General features: G+C 45.0%; 1 protein-coding gene across 1 annotated transcript in view; it reads right to left on the minus strand.

Annotated features, from left to right (window-relative positions):
- Positions 1 to 1,071: 1,071 nt before the first annotated feature.
- The window catches only part of LOC135911927 (uncharacterized), a 38,169-nt gene continuing 20,544 nt past the window's right edge, over positions 1,072 to 18,696 (minus strand). Inside the window, exons 4-6 of the mRNA XM_070525292.1 lie at positions 2,944 to 3,006; positions 1,281 to 1,382; positions 1,072 to 1,176 (exon numbers count right to left, since the gene is read on the minus strand). Of these exons, the coding sequence (XP_070381393.1) occupies positions 1,096 to 1,176; positions 1,281 to 1,382; positions 2,944 to 3,006 (246 nt within the window). The 3' untranslated portion in view covers positions 1,072 to 1,095. The remainder of the gene's footprint in view (positions 1,177 to 1,280; positions 1,383 to 2,943; positions 3,007 to 18,696) is intronic.

Consider the following 18,696-nt stretch of genomic DNA (forward strand, 5'->3'; position numbering starts at 1 on the left):
TAAAAACACTATAATGCGTAAAAGCAGCATAATAAGTAGCATCCACAGCAATACACCGACTGTCCATGCTTGCTGGGACAAGCTAAATTGCTTCTTGTTTTTGCGTTCTTAGCAGCAACTACACGAATATGCGCATTGCCAACGATCAGCATTTTTTTTAATTTCTACAATCGCTAAATGGAATCCATATAAGCAGGTTTTTAAAAATGTTTCTCTTTTACTGCTCTAACAAGCAGCGCTTTTTTTTGTGGCATTCATTTGAGCAACCACCTAGAGATATTAGTGTGGTGCCATGTGCTATTGGTGCAACTCTTTTCTGAAGGGGTCCTTCAGAGTAACAAAAGGGGTTTACTGCAAAGTAGTTTACTTTTGGTCGTGTGTCAGGGGTATAAAATTCTCTTTCTAGAAGGCCAGTAGGATGTTAAAAAAGTTTACAAACATGCTTCTATTCAATGTAGGTGGCCAATTTTCGGCATAATGTAACTAGGGTGCCTGAAGAAAGCGCTAGTAAATGGCTAATATGATGTTCACAGATGATGTGTGAACATGCTTCAATTAAATGAATGTTAATTCGATGTTTAAAGAAAATTGTTTCTAGACCTTTAGTACGAAGTTGACTGACTGCCTACGAACATACTTCAATTTATTGAACATCAATAGGAAGCCGAGAGACAGCCTATGAACATCATTCAATTTAATGTTGGTGGCCAGTTCTTTCTAGTGTGCTAATAGGAAGTTGTTAGGAAGCCTAAAGACCGTTGGAACGATTTCTGTTAACTGTTGCTAGATTCTAGTAACAATAGCCTAAAGATGATCTATAAAAGTATTCGTAGAAATTTTTATAAGGGATAAGAGCTGCGCTCTAAAATATCAGGTAGTACATACTAGAATAATGATTTACGCAATTAATAATGAAATAGAATTTCATCTAATGAACCTTGCAGCTATAACCTTGAACAATACAGAAAAATAACTCGAGAAAAGACAGAATTGCGCTTTCATTTTCCTTTTATGGCAATATACGTAAAAAAGAAAGAAAGCGACAATTAAACAGTGAAACCACACCTAAAGGTTTTCTGACCCGACATTTTTTTCTTACTTGTTCGGCCGATGGCTGTATCCGAGATGTCCTCGTCCTTGCTCGCGCATAGCTTCGTCTGTTATTCTGCACTTAGTCTGCGGAAATAACGCAAAAGCAATACATGAAATTATAAAAGGTATTCAAAAGTTTTCGTTCATGTATGAGATATGGTTTGTTTATCCAAACGCCGGCAACCTACCTGAGCATACGCAAGAAAGAACACGGGGATCTTCTCATGACATATTTCACGAATGTCTCCAGTCACATTCGCACATTCTTCTGCGCATGCTTTCAAATAAGCCTGTAATTGCAAGGGGGAATGATAGGGTTGGTCTGTTAACAAAAAGCGCGACTTTTCAATTCACCTCGAGGCTATGCAGCCGTTGCATTGCTTCAAGTTTACTTAATTTTATGAAGCCTAGCTATTAAAAAAAATTTAACGTGGTCGTAGACGGCGGCAGAAACAATGCGGAGAAAGGGTCTAAGGAAGATTTTCAAAGTATGGACGTAATGAATGCCTATGTCCGTAGTTTACTTTGTCCATGATAAGGCCTAGCGAAACTGCGCTGCTCGCCTATTATTGTATGCCTAGTGGGGAAACCATACTGCTGTGTTTCTGTCCTTTGTTTAAGCTTCCTTCTGTTGTTTAAGTCCTCTATCATACTGAGCCTTATAAGAAAAATTTGAAGACGAGGCGAGCAGCATCCAGACTGCTGTCGATCAACGCCAGCATTTCTAAAACAGGTGGTCTGAACATTTATGGAAGTTTTGTCAGCTCGCTATTTTCTAAGTGAGAACAAAAAACTAGAAGACGGTATACAGCGACTAGGTGCATTTTCCGATGAGCACGATGAACCTATCAAGAGGAGCTCTGCGTATACAACTACCTATGCATCACGATTTCTCCCTCTTACAGATGATATTTTTAACTGATAACTTACTTAGGTGTCGGCTTGTACATTGCGAGCTGCAACTTTCCGAAAGTGTATCTACGTATTGCAGTTTCATTAGGTGTAAATATATGCTACATTTAAATATCCTCCAACTACAAGTTCACGCGCGTTTATGTTTCAACATTGTGAGCCACTCACCTCAAATGCACATGTCTCATGGCTTTCCTCACTTCACAGTAAACTAGTGCAACGTGTAGCGTAACGTAATACGATTGCCTAGTATTCGTCCTACGTGCAGACGAATCCTCTTTGAATCACTTTGGTGCAATGAAGGGACACTCCACAAACAAGATTAATAATGTGAGGTTGCCCAGGTGCTGGTGTTGCAGCTCGCTTGATTTTCATCTAAAAGTTATCGCTATAATAAAGTGCACAGAGCAGTTTTGCCATCTTCAACAATGCCTAGCGAATGGCTCGCAGGAGGGCCGTATTGTAATAAAAATAATTTCAAAACACACAGCCTCCAGAATTAATAGTCAATAGGGAGGGTTTAATAAACTGAACAGCCACAAGCTCATGCATTGTACTGCTAAATATTGTATTTCTATTATTTCTTGTCCATGTGTTAGTTGCTTATAGTGCTTTCATGCATTCATAATTATGAATGGATCACTTTGCCAAACTTATTATTTATTTGTATTCTCTTCCGAAACATCGACAGAGGTGAAAGCTGTTTCATCCGGAGTTACGGCCACAATATTATAAATAAATCGTGCAGATTTCCTAGAAATTGTATCCCGCATAAAAACGTCTTCTTGCATGCAGCCCTATCAGGCATAAAAGGCACCCCTAAATATAATCAGCACATGCAATACTTTTGTAGTATGTCTCATTGGTGTAACATATTAGTTTTTATTTCGTCGAAAATATATGAGACGAATATTCAGGTCAGGGATTTATGAAGCTCACCTTAAAAGCTGTCTGAAGGCCAGTTTGTTCAGCAAGGTCATTCTCGCCATCGGGAGACAGTCCCTGGAATGGAAGGTATGTAATCAACGTACAGTGGATAGTGTTGGATTGGAATGGTAGGGTAAATGGGTCACATTGGTTTCACCGTTACATCTTTTAAGCTGTGTATCTTCTTAGTAGGTTTATTATTTATTGCTTGCCGAAAATTATTCGATGCTGAAAATCGTTCCTATATAGTCCATCGCAGTCGGCGAGTGGCTTAAGATAAACACCCTAATTTAGTATTTGTTTCATACTTTGCCGTTTTTGTCGCCATGGGGTCTTTAATACATGTTATTGTTATGCCTGAGCAATTTAAGACGGCAGGTGTAGGCGCGTGCAGTCCCGATATTGCATAATAATTATTGCAGCTTTGTTGCAAAGCGTTCCATAAGCGCACACATATTAAAGTCAAAGGCATAAAAAGGAAATACTTTCATTGACTTCAACGTTTGCTCACAAAAGATAAAAAAGATACATATTCTGCATTAATGGAAGATTATTATATCCTACATTGGGAAAACATTAAACGTGCCTAAATTTAGTTCAGCCTGGAAAATAAGCTTTTCTAAAGAAGTAACTTGTCTCATTCGTTAAACTACAAGCTGTCAATGAGACGTCGAGAAAGATATGCTAGTAGTACATTTCAAGTAGCGACTACAAGTACAGGTAATGCGCGCTGGCAGTAAATAGCACGCGTAAATATACAAGATGTTCCCATAAAGACTAAGTAATACTTAAAATAGGTGTGCCGAAGTAAAAGGACGGTTTCTTCTGAGTAATGCAACCAGCGGTGGCGATAATGAGGCGACGGGTGATACATAGTAATTTGTCTCTATAAAACAAAAGTTAGTGAAAACTTCTAAAATATTGACAGAATCATCATTATTGGCAAACGAAAAGCATCACTCGCTACAAGAAGTACGAATTTTCGAATTTTGAAAGTTTTGATTACCCACGGAAACGCAGCATCACAAATTCAGACACCAAGAATGCTCGAAACCAAAAACAAAAGTCTGAAGCACGCGCATAGCTTCACCCTTAGTGGTGTCGTCTCCGCCTACGTCACACCGCGGGGGGTAGCCAGCACGCTACCGTTCCATCCGCGTAGCGAGGCTTAGTCATCGAGGGTATGAATCGGTGTATTAACGGTTCCAAAGTAACGCGACTTAGGTACTAACATCATGAAATTGTGAAATGTAACTTTTGCTCTTGCAATATCCGATAGTTGTCACTTGCATACGCGGGTTGACAACTTAAGGGTCAAATTAAATGCAGCAGATTTGCTGGTGACGACATTGAAACATATTCATTCCTGCAGCTCTGAAGCGGTAAGTCCATACAATTAGTGCCACTTCAAATGATAGCATATTGTTCTCGTCTGCTAAACCAAATCAATAAATTAAAAAGCACTCTGTTATGAGGAAACCTAATATCAACTTTAATTTGAAGAAAATAAATCACGGCAATTGTAGTTACTGTAATACATTTGATTAAAGCAACCATTATACTTAAGTTTCTCTATTCGAATACTTCGAGGTAAATACAACTGGTGTAAACATTTTTCCGTAGATATTTCAAGAAAGCTAAGTTATTTCATAAGCACAGACCAATAATTTTTGGCGAATCATGAATCGCCTAAAGACGTATTTGTTTCAATGTAAAACAGATCATTAATATATTGTGTTAATAAAATATTGAGAATCAGGATCACACATGTTCGAAGTACCTAGTGTTTACCGAACAAAAATACAGGGAAGTTCTCACCAAGTGTGGATTTCTCTTGTCTTTATCGTAATTCTTCTTGAAGCATTCCGTGTGGTTGTTAAACTGCTTAAAAGATTCCATTTTGACAGGCCATTTACAATTTGATCTGCGCTTGCATGTACTTATCCCTATGACAAAGAAGGCAAACGAATGTTATTTATGCTCTAATTGGTTGATTTGCAAGTTTTCACATATATAGGAGCCTAACATTTAATTGCATGCATTAAACAAGATGCATTTTGAGATACGAAAACATTTCAAGTATTTCATTATCTTTTTTTTTACATGAAAGCCGTTTATGGCTAGAATTCATGAAATTTCTGCGTGCGCATTCAAAAACTATTATCATCAGCTATGGCTCGTGCCACTGCTCGCGTGTTCGCCATCGTCTTCACCCACAGCTGGCTCGTTGGCGCTCATCATACCTGCGTTCCCATGCCAGCCCTCACTTCGCGAAGACGCTGAAGGCACTGGCCCACAGCACGTCAGTTCGGTGATTTCTATCTCAAATGCTTTGCTTCAGTATATTAGACCGAAATTGTTTGCTTCAATACGGAGTCCAGGATGAGGTCTCTTTGGGAGCGGACGCGTCTCCCATGCACTCCGCACCTTTTCGATCTTATTTCCGCAACCGGCTCGTGCAGCCTCACAAATTTTGACAAACGCCTTCCTTGTTTGTTCGGACCCCCATACACACTACTTAGAGCAACCTATGCTGGGATTTTGTTCAGTGTGGCATGTATGATTGACTGTGAATCTATCAATGTTTTTTGTTCTCCTGTCGTTTGGAGCTGTTATCCATTTTTCGCTCCAAGCAATAAACTTTAGTTGCAAGTCAGCGCTCGTCCCTGTCGCATCTCGCTCCTTGTCCCCATCAAAATACGCGCTGTTCTGTTTAAAATGGCTTACCAACTCGCCCAAATGTCCGTTTTATATACTTTCATTTCTAGTACATCGGCTACTATTATTTGTCTGTCCGTCCATCCATGCGTTCCCATCACCTACATTGATGTAGGCGTAAGCAACGCTCATTCTTTGGCCTTCCTCGTTAGGGAAAAATGAGTTCCCCCTACATTCTGCAGATTTTTGGTGGATTGCAGCCTTCGCAGCGCCATTGCTCTAGAATATGCCACATCCTGAAGGCTGAATGCAAAAGACAAACTCGTTTTTATGGACGCAGTTTTTTTCTTTTCTGCAAAGCACCGAAGCCCCACCACATAGAAATAAGAAATAGAAGGAGTTCTCTGATTTAGCGAACACTACAACCAACTTCTTGCGGCAACAAACCCTCTTCCAGCTCAGCGTCTCACTGTCCAGCAAGAAGCACAAGACGGAGAACGTCATCCACACCGCAGGGAATGTGTCGCTGCCACAGGAGTGCACCGTGTTCTCTTCCAGTGGCCGAACTACGCCACAGAACCCAAAAGGTCGGCTGCTGAACTGATGAGCTTGGCGAGGGAGGTGTCCAGGCTGGCTCCCGTGGTGAAGTCCAACAGGTGCGTATCTGAAGGTGTGGACGCGCTGTTGCGTTGCCAGGCTCCAGTGACTTCCTTTTCTGTTCGGCGAACCGTTTCGTACTTGAAGGAATACTCGCTGCTTTTGCTCTCAGCAGACAAGGACGGGGGATCCCTAGTGCTACTCTTTCAAATGTACCTCAAGAAGGGTAGGGAAGCTATATTGTCTTCGTTTTCTGTTGCCAAGAACAATTCCCTGAAAAAGATTTTCAGTGTTTTTCATCATTTTCTTTGGGCGCAACGCCATCTCACAGCTAAGCCCTACCCGAGCCTAGTGCCCCAACGGAGACACCGTTGCTCGTCCGCTCGACGCAGCCGGCGTCTCGAAGCAAGCAACGATAGAATACACCACCTAAGGCGAAGAAATTGACCCCACGCAGCTGCATGATGGTATGTGACAACCAAAGTCAACGAGGCGCAAGCCGAGCAAGCCGACCAGGTGAGGGTGCGCCCGATCGAAAACACGATCGCCATTAGTACAGCATATAGAATGAATGCTGGCGCCTACCGGACTCGAATATTTACGCTGCGAGGAGTATAACATCGAGATGCGGATATCGGCGTACGGACCAGCCCTAGACGACTCGGTACGGGGACTGGTATACAGAGCCTGTACTAACAAAACGTACCAAGCCATTCACGATGAATTATCGAAGAAAAACCCGCAATTACTTATTGTGAATGCGAGAAGACTAGGTAATTCAAAGCACTTTGTAATCACCTTCGCCGGCAGAGTCTTACTGCCCTCTATACGTTACCGGTATTTCACCCTAAACGTGTACCCTTCAGGGAAAGTCTGGAAGCTCGCTTCAATTGCCGGAAATTAGGTCATCACTCCAACCTATGTCCACAACCCCACCTTGCAATCCCCAGATGCCAAAGGTGCGAAGAAGAGCACTCACCTGCAGAGCAGGATGATATGCCGACGTGCATCTAACTCTGCCTCGTATGTCACGGGCAGCAGTCAACTGCTAGTTGAAGCTGCAAATTGTGCTTCTTACAACCAAAACAGACCAAGAGAACAACGCCAAAAAGGGATCCCGCGACCACCGGAGAGATCAGGCGTTCCCTCTAAAGAGGGCGAACCCAAAGTGTCTTTCGAGACCAATCCGAGACATTCCCTCCTCTGCATAGCAGAGAGAGAGACAAGTCCGCCTTCGGAGGCAACAACTCCCAGCAACAAGAACCTGCCAATCGCATAGCCTCGAGCAGTGGTAAACTTAACCCCCTCAACTAAAAATTTTAATAAAATATTAATAAAAATTATTACAACATTATTACAAATTGTTGTATGAATTTTTCATGTTGCGTGCATATTCCATTCATTATACTGATGTTTCTTTTTCCCGATTCCACATTAATATGTTACTGTATTTCCCCCCTTACACAATGCCTTCTCGAAGGCCTGCAAGGTACATGTAAATAAATAAATAAATAAATAAATAAATAAATAAATAACACTACAAGTGACCACCTCGTTGGGGACACCACCCGAGCAGCAATCACGAAACGAAGGGACGGCGACGTAGACAAGGGACCAATGTTCCGGCTCAGGAACGTTGGACATAATGTGTCAATTGCAACATGACATCCTGCAGTCAAGGACTCTCAGAGCCACACGGACCATACTAGCGCTATACATAAGCAAGGCATTTGATGCTGTTACGCACTGTTCAGTCTTAACTAATTTGAACCAAAGGAACGTGGGGAAACGCAGTTTTGAATATATCTCAAGCTTCGTCAAAGAGAGAACTGCAGAAATTAATCTGGGCGACCTCAAGAAAGACCGCTTCACCTTAGGAACACGAAGAACCCCGCAAGGAGCAGTTCTCTAACCTTTTATTTTTAACATTACCATGAGAAAATTGCCACCCCTCCTAGATGCCATACCCCACGTTAGCAATTCAATATATGCAGACGCCATAACAACCTGAAAAAACACTGGCGCAGTTGGCAAAATTTAAGAGGCACCGTAAACGGCTGCGCACCCGGTTGAAGCCCACGATAAAGTACATGGGCTAACATGTTCTACCCAGCAATCTGAACTAATAATAATTAAAAACAGAACAAACAAAACAGACCGCCAACAGCAAGCCTCCACAATCGGGGTTCAAATGGAATCTGGCCAGTCCTGCTTGTGCTGATGATCCGGGTGCAAGCGATGCTGATACAGCACAACACCCGCAACGCACAAGCTATAGCCGGGGTACAATCCACGATCCCACAAATGTGCCGATTAATAAGAAGGATTGCATCAAGATACACAGGCATGAAGGAGGGGGACCTATGTCGGCTGATTCAAGCCTTTCTGATCAGTCGCATAGTTTACTCCCTCCCTTACTGCTACCTAAGGCGAGCGGATAGGCACAAAATTCACGCCTTAATCCGTCTAGCATACAGAAAAGCGTTGGGCCTACTCAAGTACACCAATTCGGACAAAATATGGAGATTAGGAATACATACCACTATAGAACTGATCGAGGCGCATGAAACGGCACAGACTTTGCGTCTGTCCGGTATACTGGCCGGAAGGTACATTCTGCACAAACAGGGCTTAAATCCTACAATCACCTCGGTGGAACAAACCCCTTGCCACAATAAGCAAGACGACAACTGATCATTAAACCTATTCCAAAAAACATGCTCCCAGGAAGGCGCGGCAGTGGTCGTAAGGCCAGGGCAAAGCTGTGGCGCGATAAGTATAAAGACGATCACTCTCTTGCCTATGCAAATGCGGCGACGCAGGGTGACCAAAGACACGTTGTGAGCGTAGTCACCGAGAGCGGCCGCATTTTAAGCGCGACCACGGTCGAAGCCTTCGCCGCCATTGAGGCGGAGGAGACTGCGATTGCTCTAGCCATGACGAATGGCATCGTTCATACAATCATGAGTGATTGAAAAAGCGCGATCTTAAATTACGGTAAAATCACTGTTAACAAAACTACGCAGCAAATCCTAAACAAATGTTAGCACACTTTCTATCAAGCGAACAGACTTATCTATGTAGTACGGGTCCCCACCCATTCCGGAAATCCTGGGAACGAGCAAGCACACCGCATCGCCCGAGGGTTAACAAGCCGGGAGGTGCGGCGGTGACCACATATTGACACGTGTACTTGTTTATCTTTATCGGGCAACCACGCTTCACCGCCTAACAAATGTTACCGCACGGCGCAGGACGCGCCTGCATGTATCGGAAGTTTCTGGAATGTTCTGGAGGGTTGCATCAGCTGTCTGTGACCAAACCTTGTGTTGCCTGAATGCGCGACACGAATAATGTAGACCTTTGTGGAAGACACGCTTGTCCCAGCGATCACTCTTGAACATTGACGACTGATGTATAAAAGCCGACGCACTTGGCCCGCCGATCCGATTTGGACGATCGCCGACTATGTTCGCCACAGTCGCCGTTCTTTGACCGTAGCCTGTTTTTGTGGACACAGGTTCCCGCAATAAAACTTAGTTTCGTCTTTCACAGTAGTGCTACTGTGTTCTTTATACGTCACTACCACGCGACATCTGGTGGAGGTGCTTTTCGTGCATGTACCGGACGCCCCCGACAAACCGTGAGCCAAGCCCGGACCGCAAAGAGAACACAAACGTAGTCCCGCACCATCGAGCAAGGCGCCGTCAACAATAGCTGCCCCGGAGCACGGACCAAGAAGACTGGGCCGAAGGCAGCCACAATGGCAGCGCCAGTGTTACCCATTATACTTCAACAACCCCGAGAGCCCCTACCTTCCGTGGAGTGGAGGAGGATCCAGAAACCTGGCTGCAGACTTTCGAAAGGATCTCAGTCTTCAACAACTGGACCTCTGAGGACAAGCTGTGCCACGTGTACTACTTGGAAAATGCCGCGAGGACCTGGTTCGAGAACCGGGAGTCGACCCTCACAACGTGGGAACTGTTCCGAAGTAACTTCTTACGGGCCTTCACGCGCATCGTCCGGGACGAAAGGGCCGAGGTTCTATTGGAAGCCCGAGTGTCGCTATAAAATGAGGACGTTGCCATGTTTACAGATGAAATAAGTCGCCTGTTCTGCCACGCCAACCCGGGAATGTCCGAGCAGAAGAAAGCCCGCCTACTGATGCGTGGTGTAAAGGAAGAACGTTTCGCCGGAATGATACGAAGCCCAACGAAGACCATCGACGAGTTTCTTCGCGAGGCCACTAGCATTGAGAAGACACAAGAAATGCGGAACCGGCAATTCGACCGCCGCACGAACTCGACAAACTACGCCGGATTTCCGTCACTGACCACCGAAGACCTGCGCGAGACTATCCGAGCGGTCGTGCAAGAGGCGCTACAGAAGCTGCTCCCCTCATCACAGCCTCAAGCAGCTTCGACTGCCAACGTCGTAGGTGAGGAGCTCCAACAACAACTAAGAGTAGCCCCTGAATCGCCGCAGCCACAGTCGCAAGTAATGACATACGCCGTTGTAGCCCGCCGTCACGCTCCCCCTCCGCGCCTACGACAGGGCTCAGTGACGACAATTCCGTCGTCCACCACCACCCCCGCTGCCAGCACGCCAACCCACCGCCCCACACAGCATTTTGAGGAATACTGATGTTTGGCGCGCCCCCGACCACCGTCCTCTTTGCTAACACTGCCGAGAAGCCGGGCACATCTACCGCCGATGCCCTTACTGCGAGATCCGACTGCGATGGTTCGCCATCAACGCACCGCGCCCACAGCAAGGCGAACGCCCACGTGACATCGCCGACTATTCCGCTGCCACAGAGTGGAGCCCTCGACGACCGTGCCGATCACCATTACTAGGCCGCTACCTGTCGCCGCAGCGCCGTCCATAAACTGGCCCAGCCCGGGGCCGGTCCGTCAGCCCATATCCGGAAAGCTAAAGGCAGCAACCAATGAAGCACGGCAAATCTATTAGGATGAAGCCAACTGAACTGCGTGGCATGTATTTGCAGATTTTGCTGTGCTATGCCACTGACTCCACGGACGCTCCACGAACGAGCCTGGCCATCCGAACTACTGACCATTGTCGCTTGCAACATGCCACGCAGCTATCCTCGGATGTTACCATGTACGGACTGGCGCATGCGTATGGAACGACGACGGCCTCCACCCCCGCTGTGAGAACGGAGTGTGCTGGCTAGTTAAGGGCAGTCCGCACCGAAGTTTTTGTGGGCACGGCGAATCTATTAGGATGAAGCCAACTTAACTGCGTGGCATGTATTTGCAGGTTAGTGCTTGGAAAGTGCTTCAAAAGTGAGAATAGGTTTATTGGCGTTGTTCCGTGCCCCAAAGCTTGTGTTGATATTGCCATAGCATGCTTGTCGATGTTGCTGATGCTTAGTGGCGATATAGAGCAAAACCGCGGACCTAAGGTAGAGGATATGCTGCAGAAACGTTTGGACGGGAAAAAATAAATGAGAGAAGACATAAAAGGATTTAGGGTCGACCAATCTTCCTCTTCTGCTACACTAGACAAGCTGAACCAAAGAATGCTTGAAGTAGAGAGCACATTGAAAATAGCAACGTAGTATGAGAAAAGATTTACCCCCCTTGAAACAACCTTGAAGAATATGGCAATCGCCATGGAAGCGCAACATGAGAAAATGGCTGACCTGTAAGACCGCAGCCGTAGAAATAATGTTAGTGTTTGGAATTCCAGAAAGGAAAAAGGAGACTGCTGAACAGATTGAAAAGAAAGTGTTAACTGATCTTTTCCGAAATCGACCTAATGTTAACATAACCACCGCGGCAAAAATACATAGGTTGGGTAGAAAGCAGGAAGGAAAAGTACGCCCAGTTATCATAAAGGTTTTCGACTTCAACGAAAAGGCTGCGGTGTTCAAGAACTGCACAAAGTTAAAAGGAACCGGTATTTCTGTCTCTAATGATTATTCTTTAAACACACGACAAAAGCAGAAAAACCTATCGGAAAGCACGAAAGCAGAAAGGGAACGGGGCGTGAAGATCTGACTCGTCTATGACAAGATTGTTATCGACAACGGCTTGTATGCATGGAACAATGCGCCGTCTTATAGAATAAAAACAAGGAAGCAAAACGCAACTGCATGTGAGTCTGAAAGACACTGTAAAACCAAACTCGAGATTTCACGCTAATAAATATGAAAGCTCGCATCCTAGTGAACAAAACCATTCAATTTGAGCACCTTCTTTTTCTGTATAATCCTGATATTGTCATTGTGACTGAAACTTTGTTGCTACCCACCCCACCCCCCTCTTATCAAATTATCCGTAAGGATCGTGAAACTCGTGGTGGTGGTGAAGCGATTGTTCATAAAAAGAATATTCAGCTTGTGATGATATGCGAATGTCCCGATAACGCAAGTATTTGCTGTAGATCAATCCTGTGCGGCTCTCCTTACGTAATTGGTGCTGTTTATAGACCTCCTAATGCCCCTCTTGCCTTTCTAAAATGAATTCACGACTTTTTCGCTGACAGTGTATATGAAAACACGCGTCTATTCATAGCGGGTGATTTTAACCTGCCAAATATTCGTTGGAATGTGCGGCAGACTGGCTCGGCAGACTTGAATTGCTTTGATGCTTTATTTAACACGGTGTTTAGCAGAGATATTACGCAGATTGGTAATGAAGCAACTAGAATTGGACCAACTACCCAGTCAGTGCTTCACCTTGTATTTATAGATAGCATACTGATTATGCCGTTTCTGTTCACGACGGACATTCATACCACGAACATGTCCTAGCGTGCATAAGAAAGTGTCCCAGTCTAGCTTTCCAGTGAAGCAATCCACGTAACGAATTTCGCAGCAGCAGATGATAGCATCCTAGATTACCTGGAGATGGCATTGGAAACGTTTGACGAAGCAGTCGAGGTCAATACATTGGGGCATAAGTTTAAAGGTATTGTCACACATTGTTTTCATAACTATGTTCCAATGAAGATAAAAATTGTGAAAAAGCGAAATCCTTGGTTGAACCGAGAAATCATTCAGTTGAAGCGGAAATTAAAACGTAGAAGGAAAATTAAACATAAAGATCATAATGAGATTCGAGATTTTTCGATAAAACAAAGAAAAATTATCTGCGAAAGAACATTACTATTCCCACGCTTTATCACGGTTTCTGAAAGATTCGTCACAGCGTTCTTGGCGTCACTTTGCTCCATCAGGTGAGGATGTGAGGTATGTTACCAGCAATGAATGTATAATTACAGACATTGCGCAAATTGCTGATAGGTACAACGAATTTTTCCATTTCGTGTTTGACCATCCCCTACCATTGCCTGCAGAAATAAGGGAGAAAATTACTAATGCTCGTTCAGACATGCCAGAGATTACCTTAACTGTGGAGGTATACATACTTTCACTTCTTTCAGGTCTAGGCACGAAAAAGTCTCCTGGCCCAGATGGCATCCCTAATGAATTCTTGCGACTATATACTGAATGGATCGCGAAGTATTTGCTGATAACTTTCCGTCCTTCTCTTCAACAGCACAATTTCACAAATGATTGGTTAATGGCGTGAGTCGTGCCAGTTCATAAAACTGGGGACGAACATAGAGTTCAAAATTACCGACGCATTTCAATTACATGGGCTTGCTGCAAGATGTTCGAGCATGCCCTGTCAAAAAGATTGTTTAATTTTATCGAAAGCTCGAACATATTTATTTCTGACCAGCACGAATTGAGGAGCCGATTGTCCGCTATTACCCAGCTTGCAGAAACAGTACACGATTTTGCTCAGGTAATCAATGAAACATGTCAGGTGGACGGAATTTGCCTATATTTATCAAAAGCTTTCGACCACGTTTCACACTCGGATATGATTGGTAAAGTACTTGATTGTGGAGTTATGTTAAATATAGTTAAGTGGATTATTTCATACCTTACTAACATATCGCAGTACGTGGAACTGAAAGGAAACAAATCGAGAATTCTAAAAGTAACATCAGGTGTCCCTCAATGGTTTGTGTTAGGACCTGTATTGTTTGTATGTTATAATAATCACATGACAAATGGCCGTATTAATAAGATAATGGTTCGTTTATTTGCAGATGATTGCTTAACATACTCTAAAGTTTCATGTCATGAGGACCAATTAAAATTAGATTCAGCACTAGAATCAATCACCAACTGGTGCTAGCGATGAAAAATAAAAATAAATTGCGGAAGAACTGTTTATGCGCGAATAACATAACATGCGCGAATAACTTGAAAAACAAGAAATGCGTTACATTACAATTACAAGTTAGACGGTCAACCAATAAAACAAGTGAGCCACTTCAAGTATTTAGGCATTACGATATCAGATAGCTGATCTTGGAAAAAAACACATCACTAAATTATGTATTGCCGCAGAGGTTAAACTTTGGTCACTAAGACGGAGGCTTAAACTTGCTCCCCTAGATGTAAACTTACTGCATATCTGGCATCGGCACGTCCCGCGATAGAATATGCTAGCATAATATGAGACCCGTATAAGAAGAGCGAAATAAATAAAATTGGAAAATACAGAGGCGTGCAGCAAGGTCTATTATGTCAAAATATAGGTACACGGATTCTGCGACTGAGATGCTCACTCAACTAAACTTGCCCGAGCTCTCATTGCGGCGAAAAGTGGCCAGACTAAAATTTATTTTTTAATGAAACATAACCACTTCAATTTCGACACTCAAAGGTAGTTACTAAAGAGAACGTCACGGAGATCACGGTCCCTTAGGTCTAGCAACGAGGACCAATATATGCCCATACCAGCAAAGATTGGCTCATTTAAGTACTCCCTCGTTCCTAAAACGATTGAAGATTGGAATGCGCTACCGCATAGCATTATGAAAATTGATTCTCTAGAACAGTTTGAAAAGTCTGTACTGGCCTATTATTCTTCCTTGTAACCATCCTCTCACATTATTGGTTTTTTTTTCAGTGATAAGCAGCATGTGCAACATGACATGTTTGAAATGATCCTACAGGATATTGACGAATTTTCTGTTTGTGATGTTGAAAATATTATTTTGTATGGTACAGTTGTTGCTTGTAATGTTCGGTGCTTGTTATACAACGCTTATATTCTTGTTTAAAATTGGCACACCTGAGCAGTTGTATCTTCTGGATTGATTAGTGTAGCACTCGTGTTTGTAGCGATCTTTGAAGCTTACTTTATTATTACTCCGACGTGTATCTGCCTTTAGGCTAACAGTATAAATAAATAAATACACAAATAAATAAATAAATAAATAAATAGATAGATAAATAAATAATTGTGCGCTTGCTTTTCGTCGAGCTGATGAAGATCCTCCGCCGCCAACGAAAACGCCGAAAAGACGATCTCGACGATACATGAACGAGACGCCGCCATCCCATCTACTTGACGACGCAATGTTCCAGCTTTAGTTCAGCACGACGGAGCCGTGATCCGACGCCAAGACCTAACAGCAACGCCAGACAAAGAGGCACCAACCTCGACGTGCCTCCCGACGGCCACGCAGTCACCGCCTTAGTGGATACAGGAGCCGGCTACTCCGTCATAAGTGGACCCATCGCGGCCCACTTGAAGAAGATTAAGACTGCATGGGAAGGCCCTCAAATTCGCACCTCTGGAGGACACCTAATAACGCTGACAGGAATCTGCACCGCAAGAGTCACAGCTCAAGACCGGACCTACCCTGCCACTTTTGTTATCATCCAATAGTGTTCAAGAGAATTCATTCTCGGCATGGACTTCCTGAACCAACACGGCGCATTCATCGACCTGTAGTCGAAGTCCATAACGCTGTCGGAAGATCAAGGGATACCGCCGGAGAACTTTCATAGTCACCACGCCTTGAGTGTTTGCTACAACCGAAAAGGAATGCCTCACCATCATTCGGGCTATAACAAACTTTCGCCCTTACCTATATGGTAGGTCATTCAATGTCGTCAGCGACCATCACGCCTTGTGTTGGCTAGAGAATTTAAAGGACCCTTCAAGACGGCTGGCGCGGTGGAGCCTAAGACTGCAAGAATATGATATCATTGTAACCTACAAATCCGGATGAAAACACTCTGATGCTGATTGCCAGTCACGCGCCCCCATTGACCGACTGCCGCAATACGACGAGGATGACGACGCCTTCCTTGGAATAACAAGCGCGGAAGGCGTCGCTGAACAGCAACGAGCAGACCCGGAGCTAAAAGGCCTCGTCGAGTATTTGAAAGGGCACACCGACATTGTCCCGAGGGCATTTAATCGCGTATTGTCTTCGTTCACGCTACAAAATAACCTGTTCGTGAAGAAGAACTTTTCATCAGTGCGCACCAGCTACCTTGTTGAGCGCTGCGTCCAGAAATACAGCACGCTCTGCATGATGATCCAACCACTGGGCACCTTGGATTCTCCCGGACGCTGTTGAGGATACGGGAAAGGTATTACTGGCCGCGTCTGACCACCGACGTCGCCCGTTATGTTAAGAGATGCCGAGACTCTCAGCGGCGCAAGATACCTACGACAAGGCCAGCAGGATTACTACAGCTGATCGAGCCTCCCTGCCAACCACTCCAGCAGATCGGGATGGATTTGTTGGGACCGTTTCTGACGTCAACATCCGGAAATAAGTGGATCGTCGTGGTGACGGATTATCTCACCCGCTTCGCTAAAACTAAAGCTCTACCGAAAGGCAACGCAGCCGAAGTGGCGACATTTTTCGTTGAGAACATCCTGCTGCGACATGGTGCCCCAGAATTCCTCATCACCGACAGAGGAACGGCCTTTACTGCAGAGCTCACCCAAGCCATTCGGCAATACAGCCGAATACACAGGAGGGCTACTGTCTACCACCCGCAGACGAATGGTTTCACGGAGCGCCTGAATGCGACCCTCGCCGACATGCTAGCAATGTACGTCGACGTCGACCACAAGCTGTTGGACGCCGTCCTGCCGTACGTAACCTTTGCTTACAAGACGGCGGTGCAAGAAAGAACACAGATCACGCCGTTTAAGCTGGTTTACGGCAGGAAGCCGACGACGCTAGACGCCATGCTGCCGCACGTCACTGACGAACAAAATCTTGATGTCGCAACCTACCTCCAGATTGCCGAAGAAGCCCGACAGCTCGCCCGCCTACAGGTCAAGAACCAGCAGCGTACCGACAGCCGACACTACAACCTCCTACGATGCTACGTCGAGTACCAGCCCGGCGACCGTGTTTGGATTTGGACACCGATACACCAACGACGACTCAGTGAGGAACTATTGCGACGCTACTTCGGACCCTACAAGGTCATCTGGCATATTGGCGCACTGGACTATGAGGTCGTGCCAGACGGCATTTCGCATTCACAGCGGCACCGCGCACGATCTGATGGGGTCCAGATGGTGCGCCTTAAACCCTTTTATGCACAATAACAAACTTTCTTATTTTGTTGTTTCTTTTCTACGTGTGTTTTGTTTGTTACATTCGTTTGTTTGCAGCTTCGGGTCAATGCTTCTTGAGAGGGGGATATTGACACGTGTACTTGTTTATCTTTGTCGGACAACCACGTTTCAACGCCTAGCAAATGTTGCCGCATGGCGCAGGACGTGCCTGCATGCATGGAAGTTTCTGGAATGTTATGGATGGTTCCATCAGCTGTCTGTGACCGAACCTTGTGTAATATGATTGCATGTATGCGAGACGCGAATCATGTAGAACTTTGAGGAAGACACGCGGGTCCCAGCGATCACTCTCGAGCATTCGACGACTGATGTATAAAAGCCGATGCACTTGACCCGCAGAGTTTGACCATCGCCGACTGTGTTCACCGCTGTTGCTGTTATTTTAGCGTAGCCTGTTTTTGTGGGCGCAGGTTCGCCCAATAAAAGTTAGTTTCGACTTTCACAGTATTGCTACTGTATTCTTTATACGTCACTACCACGTGACAATATAAGGAAATTACAGACTTGTATAAGTGGATGAGGCGCACTTATCCGGCGCTTCATGGGGACCTTGCGAGCGCGCAGGCCACCGTCCTTCGCCAGCTTCAGACAAACTCTTTTCTCAGCCGACATAGACTGGCAATTATCACCAATGGAGATGCACAAGACCAGATCGTCTGGCGATGTATGGGTTCACTTCCCCCAGAAACGCTGTTGCCAGCCCCCTATAAACTTGCCTGGGAGGTCTTACTTAGGACTGCCACCGAGCTCGGGGAACAAGTGAAAATCGTCCCTTGGGCCGAAGGAGTCGCCCCTGACAGGGACCACCCTGAGATCCCGCCATCAGTTTTTAACTCTGGGACTCCCTGTGTAGTGCTAATTTTGCATACAATTCTTTGTAAACTGACATCGTTGATGAACCAACTTGAACATGAACTTAATAAAGGTGTAACCACCTTGCTTCAATATATCGCTCGCACCTTCGTCGTCGAGTTCCACAGCTGGCTCCACTGCCGCCCATCAGGCTAGCGTTCTCATACTACACCTCTCTCTGCGAAGGCGCTGACGGCACTGGCCTACTGCC

This window comes from Dermacentor albipictus, chromosome 9, assembly GCF_038994185.2.
Source record: "Dermacentor albipictus isolate Rhodes 1998 colony chromosome 9, USDA_Dalb.pri_finalv2, whole genome shotgun sequence".
Classification (NCBI taxonomy): domain Eukaryota; kingdom Metazoa; phylum Arthropoda; class Arachnida; order Ixodida; family Ixodidae; genus Dermacentor; species Dermacentor albipictus.